At 33.5% G+C, this 16,215-nt stretch overlaps 1 protein-coding gene across 3 annotated transcripts in view; it reads left to right on the top strand.

The window, feature by feature from the left end:
• LOC128213732 (uncharacterized) overlaps nucleotides 1–16,215 on the top strand; it is a 39,079-nt gene that overhangs the window by 9,276 nt on the left and 13,588 nt on the right. The window contains exons 1-6 of one of the 3 annotated variants that reach the window (XM_052919753.1): nucleotides 866–1,155; nucleotides 4,735–4,880; nucleotides 14,090–14,226; nucleotides 14,616–14,714; nucleotides 15,351–15,476; nucleotides 15,703–15,768. In XM_052919753.1, the coding sequence (XP_052775713.1) occupies nucleotides 1,016–1,155; nucleotides 4,735–4,880; nucleotides 14,090–14,226; nucleotides 14,616–14,714; nucleotides 15,351–15,476; nucleotides 15,703–15,768 (714 nt within the window). In that variant the 5' untranslated portion in view covers nucleotides 866–1,015. Of the gene's footprint in view, nucleotides 1–865; nucleotides 1,156–4,734; nucleotides 4,881–14,089; nucleotides 14,227–14,615; nucleotides 14,715–15,350; nucleotides 15,477–15,702; nucleotides 15,769–16,215 lie in introns of those variants that run through there. The other 2 variants (XM_052919754.1, XM_052919752.1) reach the window with 2 other exon arrangements.

Raw genomic sequence — 16,215 nt, 5'->3', positions numbered from 1 at the left:
TCTATTAGCTCCCAATGCCTAGAGATGCTTTTTAAGCTTCATGTAGTCTGTTCAAGAAGTGTCAGTTTTGCAGGTTGTCAAATTTGAATTAATGTTTTGATTCAGTTTTGAAGATATATTGCATTTCTCTTATAAAACTATAATGAACCTGCCATGTTGTAAGTGAACTTCCTGTCAATTGAGAAGGTGGATGATGATGGTGATGATGACATACATGCCATATCTCCTGGTGGGGGGAAAAATCCCACAGAATTTTGATCCATCACCCAGTCCCCGGTGGGAGATAAAAATCCCCCCAAATTAAAAAAATATATATTTATTTTTTATTTTTTTGAGAGAGATTTTAAATCAGGCAATAATGAATAACTGAATGTGAAGAAACAACTCCACAAGGGTGAAATGACTGTTTAATAAAAGGTTTGATAAATGCCAAATGGAAACTTTTACAACAAGTGATCAATTAATTTGTAGTTATGATCCAAGGCAAAGAAATATTACTATTTTGGAAAAGGAAATTCTCTTATTGTTTGAACATCATCATAGCTGATAGTATTAAACAGAATTTTTTTAAAGCCTTTAGAGGAAGGTAAATTTAATTCAATTGTTCTGAACACATATTTTTCCAATGACATATCTTGTTGGCAAGTGCATAACAGTGTGTCATAAGAATGTTATAAATCATGACATAAAATAATTCTGTATAATGAAAAAGATGATGATGATGATGATGATGATGATGATGATGATGATGATGATGATGATTGCGGCGGCGACGACGTTGATGACGGAGACGATGACGATTGGTAAAATGGTCATGTCGATAACGATGATTACGATTTATTTGTGACGAAAATTAATTCGATATTGGAAAATACTTACTTCCGGTGGAAATGTTTTGACAGAAAGAAAAGGAAATTTATTCTGAATGTAATTAGGACTAAAAGTGTTGTCATTCCCAATCGTCAGGCTGGATCTCCACAACAGGGTCAATGTGGACTTCAAACCTTCCAAACGGATGAAGAAAAGGCGAGATTTAAACGCCTTGGTAAGCGGAGGAAAAGTCAAGCGAAAACACTCGTCGAGCAGTCATGAACTGCTACGTTACAACGGTTCGGAGTCCTCCGATGAAGATTGTAAAGTGTTGTCTCGCAAGATGTACGTTGCCTTTCATGAATTTCATGATTATTCATTTTTACCTTACTAAACCTTGCTTGTAATTTTATGTGCCCGAACTTCCATTTAAACTTGATGGGGTATAGCCATCTTTGGCAAGTTCACTGGATAAATAAGGCTGTTTCAAAGGTAAATTGCAAAAGTGTAGACAAAAATGATATCTTTGTTTAAAGCATCTTCCAACAACCCACAACAGTTTTCAAAACAATAACTATAAACATTCAAATGGCCATTCAAATGTTGACACCGTTTGGGTCAACATTTTTTTAAATTTAACATGTAACAATTAAAAAAAATATATGTGTTGTTTAAACTCTTTAACATAAACTGATTACCTGGAGTAATGGATAAAGTATTTGTGCATATAAAAGACACGGTTCATGCCATGCTGCCCAGCAAAATGATTTCTTGTACTTTCTTATTTATAAAATTAATTCCATATTTGGACTTATCTCCTTGCTATGTTATACAAAATTCTTGGGTGCGGGGTGATACAGGAATCCAGTGGATTTCACGTGAAATCCACTCAAAACGTGAAATCCACTCAGAACTCAGTTATTTTAATTAATAATTTATTTTTTTTTATATACATATTAGAAAGTGCCTCATGAAGGGTTTATATTTCAAATTTTATTGAAATTGGTCAAAAAATAAAGAAGTTAGAGCAATTTTTCATTTTTTTTCCAAAAATAGATCGGAAATCGAGGTGAAATCCAGATTCCGATAAGTGAAATCCACTCATAACTCATTAATTTTAATAAATAATTTTCTGTTTTTGTATATTTATTAGAAAATGCCTCATCAAGGGTTTATATTTCAAATTTTATTGAAATTGGTCAAAAAATAAAGAAGTTAGAGCAATTTTTCATTTTTTTTCAAAAATAGATCGGAAATCGAGGTGAAATCCAGTTTTCGAGAAGTGAAATCCACTCTTAACTCAGTTTTATAAATTAGTTATTTTTATTTTTTGTATACATTTTGGAAAGTGCCTAATGAAGGGTTTATATTTCAAATTTTATTGAAATATATCAAGAAATGAAGAAGTTAGAGCAATTTTTCGGAAATCGAAGTGAAATCCACATTTTGACAAGTGCAATCCACTTTTTCAGACGTGAAATCCACTCACAACTCATTTATTTTTAACAAATTAATTTTTCTGTAGAACAAATAATTGAAAGGGCTTCATAATGGGTTTATATTTCAAATTTTATTCAAATTGATCCAAAAATAAGAAAGTTGTAGACCTATTTTGAAAAAAGATCGGAAATCGAAGTGAAATCCACATTTTGACAAGTGAAATCCACTTTTTGAGACGTGAAATCCACTCATAACTCATTTATTGTTAACAAATTATTTTTTTTGTTGAACAAATAATTGAAAAGGCTACATAATGGGTTTATATTTCAAATTTTATTCAAATTGATCCAAAAATAAGAAAGTTGAAGTTATATTGTGAGGGCGTTTTGTTGTGTATGCATAATTGTTTAATTTTTTTCATGATAAACACAATATCCATACACATCCAGGCCATACCACGTGGAGGCGCCCTCAATCATGGCCCTTTTTTACTTTCGAATTTTGAAAATATTAAAAATTTAATAAATAATCCGAGAATTGTTTTGTATTATTTGTTTATGCCAGACATTTATTTATGGTTATTTATACATGTACATTGGTTGATATACATGTACGTAATCATAAAAAAAAAAAAAAAAAATAAACAAACAAATACAACAGAACAAAGTTACACCAAGTGAAATCATATGTTTAACTTGGTTTACAATGATGAGAGATAATGAAAAGGTATGTTCACAACAGTTAAGGAAAATAATTACACAAAATAAACAATAGCAAAATATGATAAAAATATACACAGGTAAACAGAAAGGGGAAACTTCAAAGACAAATTTCTAAGCAAAAAAAGTTTCAACGCACAGAGAAAACGCATCAATAATCTTGTTCGAAAAAGTGTACAATGCATTGAAATGAAGGACATAAGATTTCATAAGGACTATCACAGTGACATGGTGCACTACAAAAACAAAGGACACATTAAATACTTTCACGCCATCAGGAAACATATTACGTAATTTCACAGATTAATACGAGCTAAAAGCAATTATTGTGCTGTTAGATATAAATATGCTTATTGTTGTAGTTCCATTTAAATTTTAAATATAAACCGATGATAATGCCTTTTCAATTATTTGTTCAACAAAAAAAAATTGTTAAAAAAAAAAAAAAATGAGTTATGAGTGGATTTCACGTCTGGAAAAGTGGATTTCACTTGTCAAAATGTGGATTTCACTACGCACGCTTTCAGATCAGTTTTAAATATATTTATCAAACTTCTTCATTTTTGGACCAATTCCATTTAAATTTTAAATATAAACCGATGATAATGCCTTTTCAATTATTTGTTCAACAAAAAAAATAATTTGTTAACAATAAATGAGTTATGAGTGGATTTCACGTCTCAAAAAGTGGATTTCACTTGTCAAAATGTGGATTTCACTTCGATTTCCGATCTTTTTTCAAAATAGGTCTACAACTTTCTTATTTTTGGATCAATTTGAATAAAATTTGAAATATAAACCCATTATGAAGCCCTTTCAATTATCTGTTCTACAGAAAAATTAATTTGTTAAAAATAAATGAGTTATGAGTGGATTTCACGTCTGAAAAAGTGGATTGCACTTGTCAAAATGTGGATTTCACTTCGATTTCCGAAAAATTGCTCTAACTTCTTCATTTCTTGATATATTTCAATAAAATTTGAAATATAAACCCTTCATTAGGCACTTTCCAAAATGTATACAAAAAATAAAAATAACTAATTTATAAAACTGAGTTAAGAGTGGATTTCACTTCTCGAAAACTGGATTTCACCTCGATTTCCGATCTATTTTTGAAAAAAAATGAAAAATTGCTCTAACTTCTTTATTTTTTGACCAATTTCAATAAAATTTGAAATATAAACCCTTGATGAGGCATTTTCTAATAAATATACAAAAACAGAAAATTATTTATTAAAATTAATGAGTTATGAGTGGATTTCACTTATCGGAATCTGGATTTCACCTCGATTTCCGATCTATTTTTGGAAAAAAATGAAAAATTGCTCTAACTTCTTTATTTTTTGACCAATTTCAATAAAATTTGAAATATAAACCCTTCATGAGGCACTTTCTAATATGTATATAAAAAAAATAAATTATTAATTAAAATAACTGAGTTCTGAGTGGATTTCACGTTTTGAGTGGATTTCACGTGAAATCCACTGGATTCCTGTATCACCCCGCACCGAAAATTCTTTGATAAGTTTATAATTGATTTCATGAGATAAGTAGATAATGCTCCTTTTAATGCTCAATAATGACTAAGTTTTAAAATATTAGCAGGTTGTATAGGTTTCACAGTTTTTAATTGGTTTATATAAACACATATACCCAATCTTAGTTAAAGTGAAGGCATTCTTATAGTAAGCTTCTGCAAGCTAGGTATTACAAAAAGCTTTTAAAAATCTAAATGCTAGCCCATACATTATTTTGTCACTTCTAGCGAGGGCCCAGGTTTGTGTTCAACATGCACATCCGTGTTGGCTTTTCTTCTGCTCATGGCATGCTTGCTAATTACGGCAGGCCTCGCATGGATGCATGTTGAAATGAGGAAAGACCTCGAGGCGCTCAGAATAACACTGCAAGCAGGTAACTGATTGTTGCTCGTTGTTCCATCATTCATTTTCAAATGGTAGATATTGTGTATTGAGATTTTGTCTTGGTTTGCAATTTCGTCATACTTGATGCTGATGCATGATTTTTTAATGGGTACTTCCAGTATTGTATTATGTATTGTGTAGTGTCAAATTTGACATCTTTTTGATGGTTGAGGCAATAATTTGCCATATTCTCACTTCTTTTTCTTGTTTTTGTTGTGCATGAATATCCTTTGCTGTTTTGTAATGGCGTTGTGGCTAATTAAGTGAATTATATTTTCTCTATGAGGTTAAGATGTGTTTGCTCACCTTAATCCTAAAACAAGAACTTGTGGTAAATAACTAATGATGAACAGGATCCAATGTGTTTACCGGTGATTGATATGCAAATTTTGTTTGACATTACATTCCTTTTTCTCTGAAATGCCCAATTTAAGCATGCTAGACAGATATTTAATGTTAAATTGGTCATAAGGTGGCATTGGACATTTCAGGAAATATACACGGCTGGTTTGCACATCTTCAATATCTCTCAGAATTTCAGAATTATATTAATGAATTGCTGAATCTTTTGAGTTTGAATCTAGGAAGTTGTTATGAGAAAAATGTCTTTAAAAGCCATATACTTAACCATGAATTTGCGCATTTTAATCACCTTTAGGCCACTCCTTTTTAGCTCATCTGTCACATAGTGACAAGGTGAGCTTTTGTGATCACTCTTCGTCCGTCGTCCGTCCGTCCGTCCGTCCGTCCGTCCGTCCGTTCACAATTGCTTGTGAACACAATAGAGGTCACAATATTGACCTAATCTTTATGAAACTTGGTCAGACTGATCATCTTTATAAAATCTAGGTCAAGTTCGATATTGGGTCATCTGGGGTCAAAAACTAGGTCACTAGGTCAATTAGTAGAAAAACCTTGTGAACACAATAGAGGTCACAGTTTTAGCCTAATCTCAATGCAACTTGGTCAGAATGGTCATCTCTATAAAATCTAGGTCAAGTTTGATATTGGGTCATCCGCGGTCAATAATTAGGTCACTAGGTCAATTAGTAGAAAAACCTTGTGAACACAATAGAGGTCACAATTTTAGCCTAATCTCAATGCAAGTTGGTCAGAATAATCATCTCTATAAAATCTAGGTCAAGTTCGATATTGGGTCATCCGCGGTCAATAACTAGGTCACTAGGTCAATTATTAGAAAAACCTTGTGAACACAGCAGAGGTCACAATTTTGACCTAATCTTTATGAAACTTGGTCAGACTGATCATCTCTATGAAATCTAGGTCAAGTTCGATATTGGGTCATCTGGGGTCAAAAACTAGGTCAGTAGGTCAATTAGTAGAAATACCTTGTGAACACATTAGAGGTCACAATTTTAGCCTAATCTCAATGCAACTTGGTCAGAATGATCATCTCTATAAAATCTAGGTCAAGTTCGATATTGGGTCATCCGCGGTCAATAACTAGGTCACTAGGTCAATTAGTAGAAAAACCTTGTGAACACAATAGAGGTCACAATTTTAGCCTAATCTCAATGCAAATTGGTCAGAATGATCATCGCTGTAAAATGTAGGTCAAGTTTGATATTGGGTCATTCACGGTCAATAACTAGGTCACTAGGTCAATTAGTACAAAAACCTTGTGAACACAATAGAGGTCACAATTTTAGCCTAATCTCAATGCAACTTGGTCAGAATGATCATCTCTATAAAATCTAGGTCAAGTTCGATATTGGGTCATCCGCGGTCAATAACTAGGTCACTAGGTCAATTAGTACAAAAACCTTGTGAACACAATAGAGGTCACAATTTTAGGCTAATCTTAATGCAACTTGGTCAGAATGATCATCTCTATAAAATCTGGGTCAAGTTCGATATTGGGTCATACGCAGTCAATAACTAGGTCACTAGGTCAATTATTAGAAAAACCTTGTGAACAAAATAGAGGTCACAATTTTAGCCTTATCTTAATGAAACTTGGTCAGAATGATCATCTTAACATAAGCTAGGTCAAGTTCCATATTGGGTCAACCCAGGTCAAAAACTAGGTCACTAGGTCAATTAGTAGAAAAACCTTGTGAACACAATAGAGGTCACAATTTTAGCCTAATCTCAATGCAACTTGGTCAGAATGATCATCTCTATAAAATGTAGGTCAAGTTCGATATTGGGTCATCCGCGGTCAACAACTAGGTCACTAGGTCAATTAGTACAAAAACCTTGTGAACACAATAGAGGTCACAATTTTAGCCTAATCTCAATGCAAGTTGGTCAGAATAATCATCTCTATAAAATCTAGGTTAAGTTCGATATTGGGTCAACCCAGGTCAAAAACTAGGTCACTAGGTCAATTAGTAGAAAAACCTTGTGAACACAATAGTGGTCACAATTTTAGCCTAATCTCAATGCAACTTGGTCAGAATGATCATCTCTATAAAATGTAGGTCAAGTTCGATATTGGGTCATCCGCGGTCAACAACTAGGTCACTAGGTCAATTAGTACAAAAACCTTGTGAACACAATAGAGGTCACAATTTTAGCCTAATCTCAATGCGAGTTGGTCAGAATGATCATCTCTATAAAATGTAGGTCAAGTTCGATATTGGGTCATCCGCGGTCAACAACTAGGTCACTAGGTCAATTAGTACAAAAACCTTGTGAACACAATAGAGGTCACAATTTTAGCCTAATCTCAATGCAAGTTGGTCAGAATAATCATCTCTATAAAATCTAGGTCAAGTTCGATATTGGGTCATCCGCGGTCAATAACTAGGTCACTAGGTCAATTATTAGAAAAACCTTGTGAACACAGCAGAGGTCACAATTTTGACCTAATCTTTATGAAACTTGGTCAGACTGATCATCTCTATGAAATCTAGGTCAAGTTCGATATTGGGTCATCTGGGGTCAAAAACTAGGTCAGTAGGTCAATTAGTAGAAATACCTTGTGAACACATTAGAGGTCACAATTTTAGCCTAATCTCAATGCAACTTGGTCAGAATGATCATCTCTATAAAATCTAGGTCAAGAACGATATTGGGTCATCCGCGGTCAATAACTAGGTCACCAGGTCAATTAGTAGAAAAACCTTGTGAACACAATAGAGGTCACAATTTTAGCCTAATCTCAATGCAAATTGGTCAGAATGATCATCGCTGTAAAATGTAGGTCAAGTTTGATATTGGGTCATTCACGGTCAATAACTAGGTCACTAGGTCAATTAGTACAAAAACCTTGTGAACACAATAGAGGTCACAATTTTAGCCTAATCTCAATGCAACTTGGTCAGAATGATCATCTCTATAAAATCTAGGTCAAGTTCGATATTGGGTCATCCGCGGTCAATAACTAGGTCACTAGGTCAATTAGTACAAAAACCTTGTGAACACAATAGAGGTCACAATTTTAGGCTAATCTTAATGCAACTTGGTCAGAATGATCATCTCTATAAAATCTGGGTCAAGTTCGATATTGGGTCATACGCAGTCAATAACTAGGTCACTAGGTCAATTATTAGAAAAACCTTGTGAACAAAATAGAGGTCACAATTTTAGCCTTATCTTAATGAAACTTGGTCAGAATGATCATCTTAACATAAGCTAGGTCAAGTTCCATATTGGGTCAACCCAGGTCAAAAACTAGGTCACTAGGTCAATTAGTAGAAAAACCTTGTGAACACAATAGAGGTCACAATTTTAGGCTTAACTCAATTCAACTTGGTCAAAATGATCATCTCTAGAAAAATATAGGTCAAGTTCGATATTGGGTCATTCGCGGTCAATAACTAGGTCACTAGGTCAATTAGTATAAAACCTTGTGAACACAATAGAGGTCACAACTTAAGCCTAATCTAAATGTAACTTGGTCAGAATGATCATCTCTATAAAATCTAGGTCAAGTTCGATATTGGGTCATTTACCGTCAATAACTAGGTCAATAGGTCAATTAGTAGAAAAACCTTGTGAACACAATAGAGGTCACAATTTTAGCCTAATGTTAATGCAACTTGGTCAGAATGATCATCTCTATAAAATCTGGGTCATGTTTGATATTGGGTCATCCGCAGTCAATAACTAGGTCACTAGGTCAGATATTAGAAAAACCTTATGAACACAATAGAGGTCACAATTTTAGCCTAATCTTTATGAAACTTGGTCAGACTGATCATCTTTATAAAATCTAGGTCAAGTTCCACATTGGGTCATCCGCGGTCAATAACTAGGTCACTAGGTCAGATAGTAAAAAAACCTTGTGAACACAATAGGCTTATATAAGGAAAGTGTTTAAAAATCTTCTTGTCTGAAAATGCAAGGCCTACGCATTCAATATTTGGTATGTATCATAACCAAGTGGTCCTCTACCAAGATTGTTCAATTTATGCCCCTGGGGAGAAGAGGCCCTATCCTGGGGGGAGTCACAAGTTTTGCATAGGCTTATATAGAACAAAAAACTTCTTGTCTAAACCAACAAGACATTGGCATTTTATATGTGGCATAACCTAGTGGCCCGCTACCAAGATTGTTCAATTTGTGCACCTGTGGTGAAAAGAGGCCTCACCCTGGGTGTCACAAGTTTTACATAGGCTTATATAGGAAAAAACTTTAAAATTTTCTTGTCTGAAGCCACAAGGACTAGGTCTTAAATATTTGGTTTGAAGCATTGCCTACTGATAGGGTCATGTGGGGTAAAAAACTAGGTCAGTGGGACAAATAAAAGAGTGGCCTCTAGGGGCCATACTTTTCATTGGATCTTTATGATAATAGGTCAGAATGTTCACTTTATTTAGCAAAGCTACAGGTGAGCGATACAGGGCCATCATGGCCCTCTTGTTTATTTTTTGGTTTACAAGAATTTTTGGAAAAAATGTCCACTGGGTGGTCGAAAAAAAAAAAAAAGGAAAAAAGTCACAAAACATACTCTTAAAGGGTGAAAATCAGAAAACAACATAAACACAGTCAAAATTTATATAATTTACTTGTCATTTTAAATTCTTAAACTGCTATTAATGCATGTTTTAATACACTCAAAGTTTCAAAGTTCTTATTGAACACACAGTTTAAATCTTACATACTGTGCATATAAAACATCAATGATATTGACTATAAAATATGTTTACATGTACATGTATAAACTACACGTTTAATCAAAGATACATTGAATATCACTCAGCAAGACATTTGTTTAGCTTTAAGGGTATGCTAAAGCAAAAGTGAATGCAGAACACTTAAAAACTTACCAATATTAAATTGAAAAAAAGAGGAGGCGAATTTTACGCATTAAAATACACAAAAATTGCACTGTATTAAAACAATACATAACATTTTCTAAACATTGTTTAAGTTATTTTCATATTGGAAAATGTCAATAAAGTGAAATAATTACCAATTTTGTAAATAAGGAGGTAACATTTTATAAAGACATTTGAGCTTTAATATTGCGAAAACAATTCCTGAAAAACTAAAAACCAAACTAGACCTAGATTTGAGTATATATAACCTACACCATGAGGGGTCCTAGTTGTGTGTAACCCGATCCATGCTAAGCCCGGATATTTTCGGACCGGGATATTTACCATGGGATGTTCACCAAATCCATTTCAAATTCAAATTTTGCAGCAAATTACCACATCAGTACATAAAAATCACATAGCAAAATAATAAATCTTGCATGTGACTTAACTTTATGTACCAATGATAGTAACAGAGAAATCCATAATTATGTATAGGACATTTTCATCTTCTCCCAACTCCGCCATTTTGTGTATACATGCGTTCACAGGGCATCTATACTTCATGCTTGTTTATTTTTCATTTTAAAGAGTATTCCTTGGTTACAACAACAAATCTCATTTATAGTGAAATATCAAGTTCATTACAAATTGAAATGGACTTATTCAAAATAGTTTTCCGTGTTGTTTTATCTAAATGTTTTGCACACAACTCCTGGCATTGACACATGTGTTCAACTCTTTCATTGTTTTTACTCTACTATTAACCCAAACATGAATAAACATGTAATCTAAAATAAACACAAGCTTTACATTGACTCAATGACAAGTATTTCCAAACCATTTTGTGATTTAAAATCCATAAACACCACCGACCGAACTTGTGAAACTAGGTCACCGGTGTCAACTTAGAAATTTTACTTTCGATTTCACCATTCCCACTTAGTGCACTGTTATTTGATATTTAACCATAAAATGTTATAAAATGTTTTTCTCACACATAATTTACAGATATTTGTGTCTACTAATTCGATGGCAGCCGCTGACACTTTTATTTTTTATCTATAAACAACAATATTTTCATGACCTAAATTGGCGGGGAAAAACAACAATCACGTGACAGTTATTGTTTGTGTCGGCTGTTAAATTTGCCAATGTTTATTGCTATTGTTATTTTAACAGCTCCTGCATATTTTAATTAATTATTTCACACAAAGAATGACTGCTATCGTCAATTCCGCCATTGCCAACGGCGCTGCCATAACTGTTGAATGGCTCACATGCTATCACTATAAATTGGCGAATACCGTATTACGGCTACGGAACAACAAACCAGTCAAAATCGACTGCGTCCGTACTCTTACCGTTCGTTTTTCTTTCGTTTCGCACCAAAATCAATACGGTCGGGAAAATAATTTCGAAAAAAAAGTGAAATTATTTTTTTATTTTTTTTGTACTTTTCGGAAAATTAGACCCGCCGGTTTTGTAAACCAATTTATATAAAAGTAGTGGCCTTATTAATGAAAACATGGTATGCATTATAAAAGAGTACTGCACTCATAAGATCAATGTGAACTAGTCCCCTAGCCACTGTTTTAATATTATGAAGTCTACTCCTGGTTCAAAGTAATTTAATAGTCAGATAGCCTTCCCATAAGTTGAATTATTAATCAACAACACGCCATTGAAGTCAGTGCAGTCACTGTACAGCATTAGAAGGTTATTTGTGTGTGGCAGGCAAACTTTTTGCATGCTGGTTCATGTTTTTCATATATTTTATTTAGGGCACACAGTATAATATTTATGTTGATGCATTTTATTTTATTTTGAATGCATTATCAATTCATGTTAAACTCATTTGACTTAAATTATCAAAACAAAAACAGTGTATAATTTTGGTACAGATAAAATACTATTACCGGTAGCTTAATTTGGGGGCTTTTTAACTGGGGAATTTGTGGCCATGTAGCAATAAATTAAAAATATGTTTTTTAACAAATCTTAATGTTTTTTTATCTTGACCTACTTCATATGCTTTATTTTGTTTTTATTATAAAAGTCATATTAGTTAAAAAAATGCATCAACCTTTATTTTGAGCCTTTAATATAAGTGGCTGTTTATGTCGTAATTGTATAAAATATTATTAAATTACATTATCTGTTTCACATAGTGATTTATCAATTACAATTTACATGCATGGACAAATATAAACAAATTGTCAATTGTATGTTGTGTTAACATGTGAATATGTCGTAATTGTATAAAATATTATTAAATTACATTATCTGTTTCACATAGTGATTTATCAGTTACAATTTACATGCATGGACAAATATAAACAAATTGTCAATTGTATGTTGTGTTAACATGTGAATTGAATGATATTTTAATAAAGTAACTAATTATTATACCCCCACAAACGAAGTTTGAGGGGGTATATAGGAGTGAGCTTGTCGGTTGGTCGGTCTGTCTGTCGGTCGGTCGGTCTGTCGGTTTTCATGGTTTCCATCAGAAGATACAGGTCAAGTTCCATATTGGGGCTGGTGGGGCCTAGGTCAAGGTCACTGTTACTAAAAATAGAAAAACGGTTTCCGGACGATAACTCATGAAAGGCTAGACAGATTTGAACAATTTTTGGTACACAGGTGTAACATCAGAAGATACAGGTCAAGTTCCATATTGGGGCTGGTGGGGCCAAGGTCAAGGTCATTGTTACTAAAAATAGAAAAACGGTTTCCGGACGATAACTCATGAAAGGCTTGACTGATTTGAACAATTTTTGGTACACAGGTGTAACATCAGATGATACAGGTCAAGTTCCATATTGGGGCTGGTGGGGTCAAGGTCACTGTTACTAAAAATAGAAAAACAGTTTCCGGACGATAACTCATGAAAGGCTAGTTTTTCTTGTCAGCAGTGTAACTTCTAAATTACTCAACAGATTTAAATAAAACAATACATGCATGACAAAAGAAGATGCAGTGTGCAGTAACCTTGGAGTTATGGCCTCTTTTCAAAGGAATGGTTTGCCATTCCTGTGTCCAGGCGGCATTTGGGGGTATTCGTCACTCCTGTGACAGCTCTAGTTATGGAAAGAAGAAAAAAGTAGTTGGTACACAAATTGACACTACACACACTCACACCTACAAATAAGTTGTTTGTTTTCTCTGATTTGAGGCAGATGCCTGACAGTCAGAAACTGTAGTATTTAGTAGTCATGTGTGTTTGATTGACAAAGGCTTTTACACCTTTAACTGAGCCAAATTCTCGAAACTTCCTAGTCCCTTATAACAGGACTAAGCTAAGCTCACTATTTTTGTTTTCTTTGCATAATATTGATTTCATGAGGGTTTTTTTTACTTTAAGGAGTTATCTTTATATTAAGGTAATCACATTAAATCATGTTTAAAGATGCACTCTTACTCCAAAATAAGATTTACCACAATTAATACAATTGTTTTGATATACCAATAAGGATGAATAAATGTACAAAACAAGGATTTTTATGAAGGACGCCAAGTTACATTTAAAAGAAAGGTGCAGAAAACATGGTATTTCTACATGTACCTATATAAGATCATACCAATTCTCCTGCAGTCACCAATCATCTAATATTTTTGCATTTTTAGCTCTTAAATACAGTTACAATCTTGTTATCAGTTATTAAATTTTCAATAAATGCATTGTTTAGGAAGAAGTTAAAGGTGTATCACTCAAAATTTATGTTTGTTATACATGTGTATGTATTGATTTTGAATAAGAGTGTCACTTTAATTTATCAAATAAAAATTTGCTACCAGTAATTACAAAGCTTAAGCCTGCTAAGCCCTAGAAGTTTCGAGAAATTGGGACCTGGTTTAATAAATTTGTGCACTTCAGCATCTTGTTTATCATAACTTGGGTGAGTTCCTCACAGTGTAGATCATTGTGATGACACAGTAGTATTATGAACCATGATTTTGATTCCAGTGGAGAGCCGAAGTGCCAGTAATGGTGACAACACACAGAAGCTACTCCTCCAGGTGTCAAGCATGAACAAGACCATACAGGAACAGACTAAGATGTTACAGACCCTTACTTTGAACATCTCAAACATCAACAACACAGTAAGATCCTGTCTTTGATCATTTGGTACAATTGCTTTCTTGTAAATGGTGGACTTTTTCAGCATATCAAATTTCATAGGAGTATACTGTTCTGATATTAGTCTTTTGTTTTACTGTCATGTCTGAAGGTATATATATGTGGAATTGCACTGTCTAAAAAATATAGCTGCCTAAAGCTTAATTATATAAACGTCAAATTGTGGTTTAGTAATTTTGAGTAGTTAAAGATTTTCATGGTCATCAGTCAAGGTGTAGCATAAGTCCTGTGGGCTGGCCCTTAATTGAGAGGGGTGACACTACAATAAATAAAAGATCACTGCTCATTTATATGTCTACATAAATGGTAAAATATCAAAACTTAGAAATAAATGTCATTATATATTTTGTAGGTTCAGGCAGTATCTGGGGAGGTGAGCCTTGTCACAGAAGGACTGAAACTCGCCCCTGAGCTGAAGTTGCTGCCAGACAAGCTTGTAACACTCTCCAGTGTAAGCCTTTCAAGAGATAAATCTAGATATTAACTTCTGCGGCTCAGATAATTTTTATTTCTGTACAACACAAGATTGTTTATGAAGATGTTTATTACGCTATTCAAAACTTGACATAATGTCAAGGAAAAGTTCAGGTTTTCAATTGTGATAGTCATGGTGTGGTTGTTTGTGGTGTCAGCAATGTCTTCAAGCAAAGCCCTTAACCTTAGCCATCTTCAACCGTATATAAAACTTTGTACACATGATGCCAGAGATGTTACACACATGTACGGCAAGGCTTTTAACTCTTTCCATAAATATTGTTGAGTTATGCCCCGATTTTGACAGCGCATCTGCACTCTAATAAAATTTCCCAACTTTGCTTTGCTCAATGATCTAAATCTTGTGAAATTTGATACATAAAAGCTCACCTGACAGTTTTCTGGTACAGTGATTTCTGTGATACTTGTTTCAGTTCTGTTTTAATTGAGTGATATATATATATATATATATATATATATATATATATATATATATATATATATATATATATATATATATATATATATATATATATAAATATATATATATGATGTTTTGATCTGAAACTAAAAATACTTAATATTATGAATCTATATTTGGATGTATTTTCAGACTGTGGCCAAGATGGGTAGTGATGTTGAGGGGATGAAGGACAAAGTGGACGCCTCTGACCTGTTCATGAAGACAACAAACACACGCCTGGGAGACATCGATACTGAGATACACAACCTCAATCAGGTAAGGCTAACATAGCTTAGTGGTGTAAAGGGGATGAAGGGCAAAGTGGCCGCCTTTGACCCATTTATGAAGACCGTAGATGAATATTTCGAAATTGTTCATCCATACTAGTATATAGCTATGCAATCATGATCATCTTCTTGTCAAAACATATTTTCAATGGAATCTGTTGTTATTACTGTAAACCTTTGTGTACATGTACATTATACCTTTGTCCTTGTTTCAGTCTCAAGCCAAGCCGAGTGACCAGCCAGATAACTCTGTATCTCCAGAAGTAGCTAAAATGATCCAGGTAATGCTTATTTCCAATATCTGGATTAAGTTTATGTAATTAGCAAAATTTAAATCCTAATTTCAAAATATTTTTTTACCATGCTCATTCTTTAAGAATTGATTAGATCATAATCTAAATGTCTGAATATAAAGACATGTAGTAAAAACCTGATGTTTTGCAAGCCTTAGAATGATTCACCCATGCTTGTTTTTCGTAATTTTGATCATTGAACTGTTAAGTGATTTTTCTTGGGATTCCCATTTCCTTCATTTCTAAAACTTTTTAGCTCACCTGTCACTTTGTGACAAGGTGAGCTTTTGTGATCGCCTTTTGTCCGGCGTCCGTCGTGCGTCGTATGTCGTCCGTCAACAATTTACTTAAAAGACATCTCCTCCTTAACCGCTGGGCCAATATTAATAAAACTTCATAGGGATGTTCCTTGGGTGGTCTTCTATCAAAGTTGTT

Source organism: Mya arenaria, chromosome 13 (assembly GCF_026914265.1).
Source record: "Mya arenaria isolate MELC-2E11 chromosome 13, ASM2691426v1".
Taxonomy (NCBI): Eukaryota; Metazoa; Mollusca; class Bivalvia; order Myida; family Myidae; genus Mya; species Mya arenaria.
This window is presented reverse-complemented; position numbering and strand designations above follow the sequence as displayed.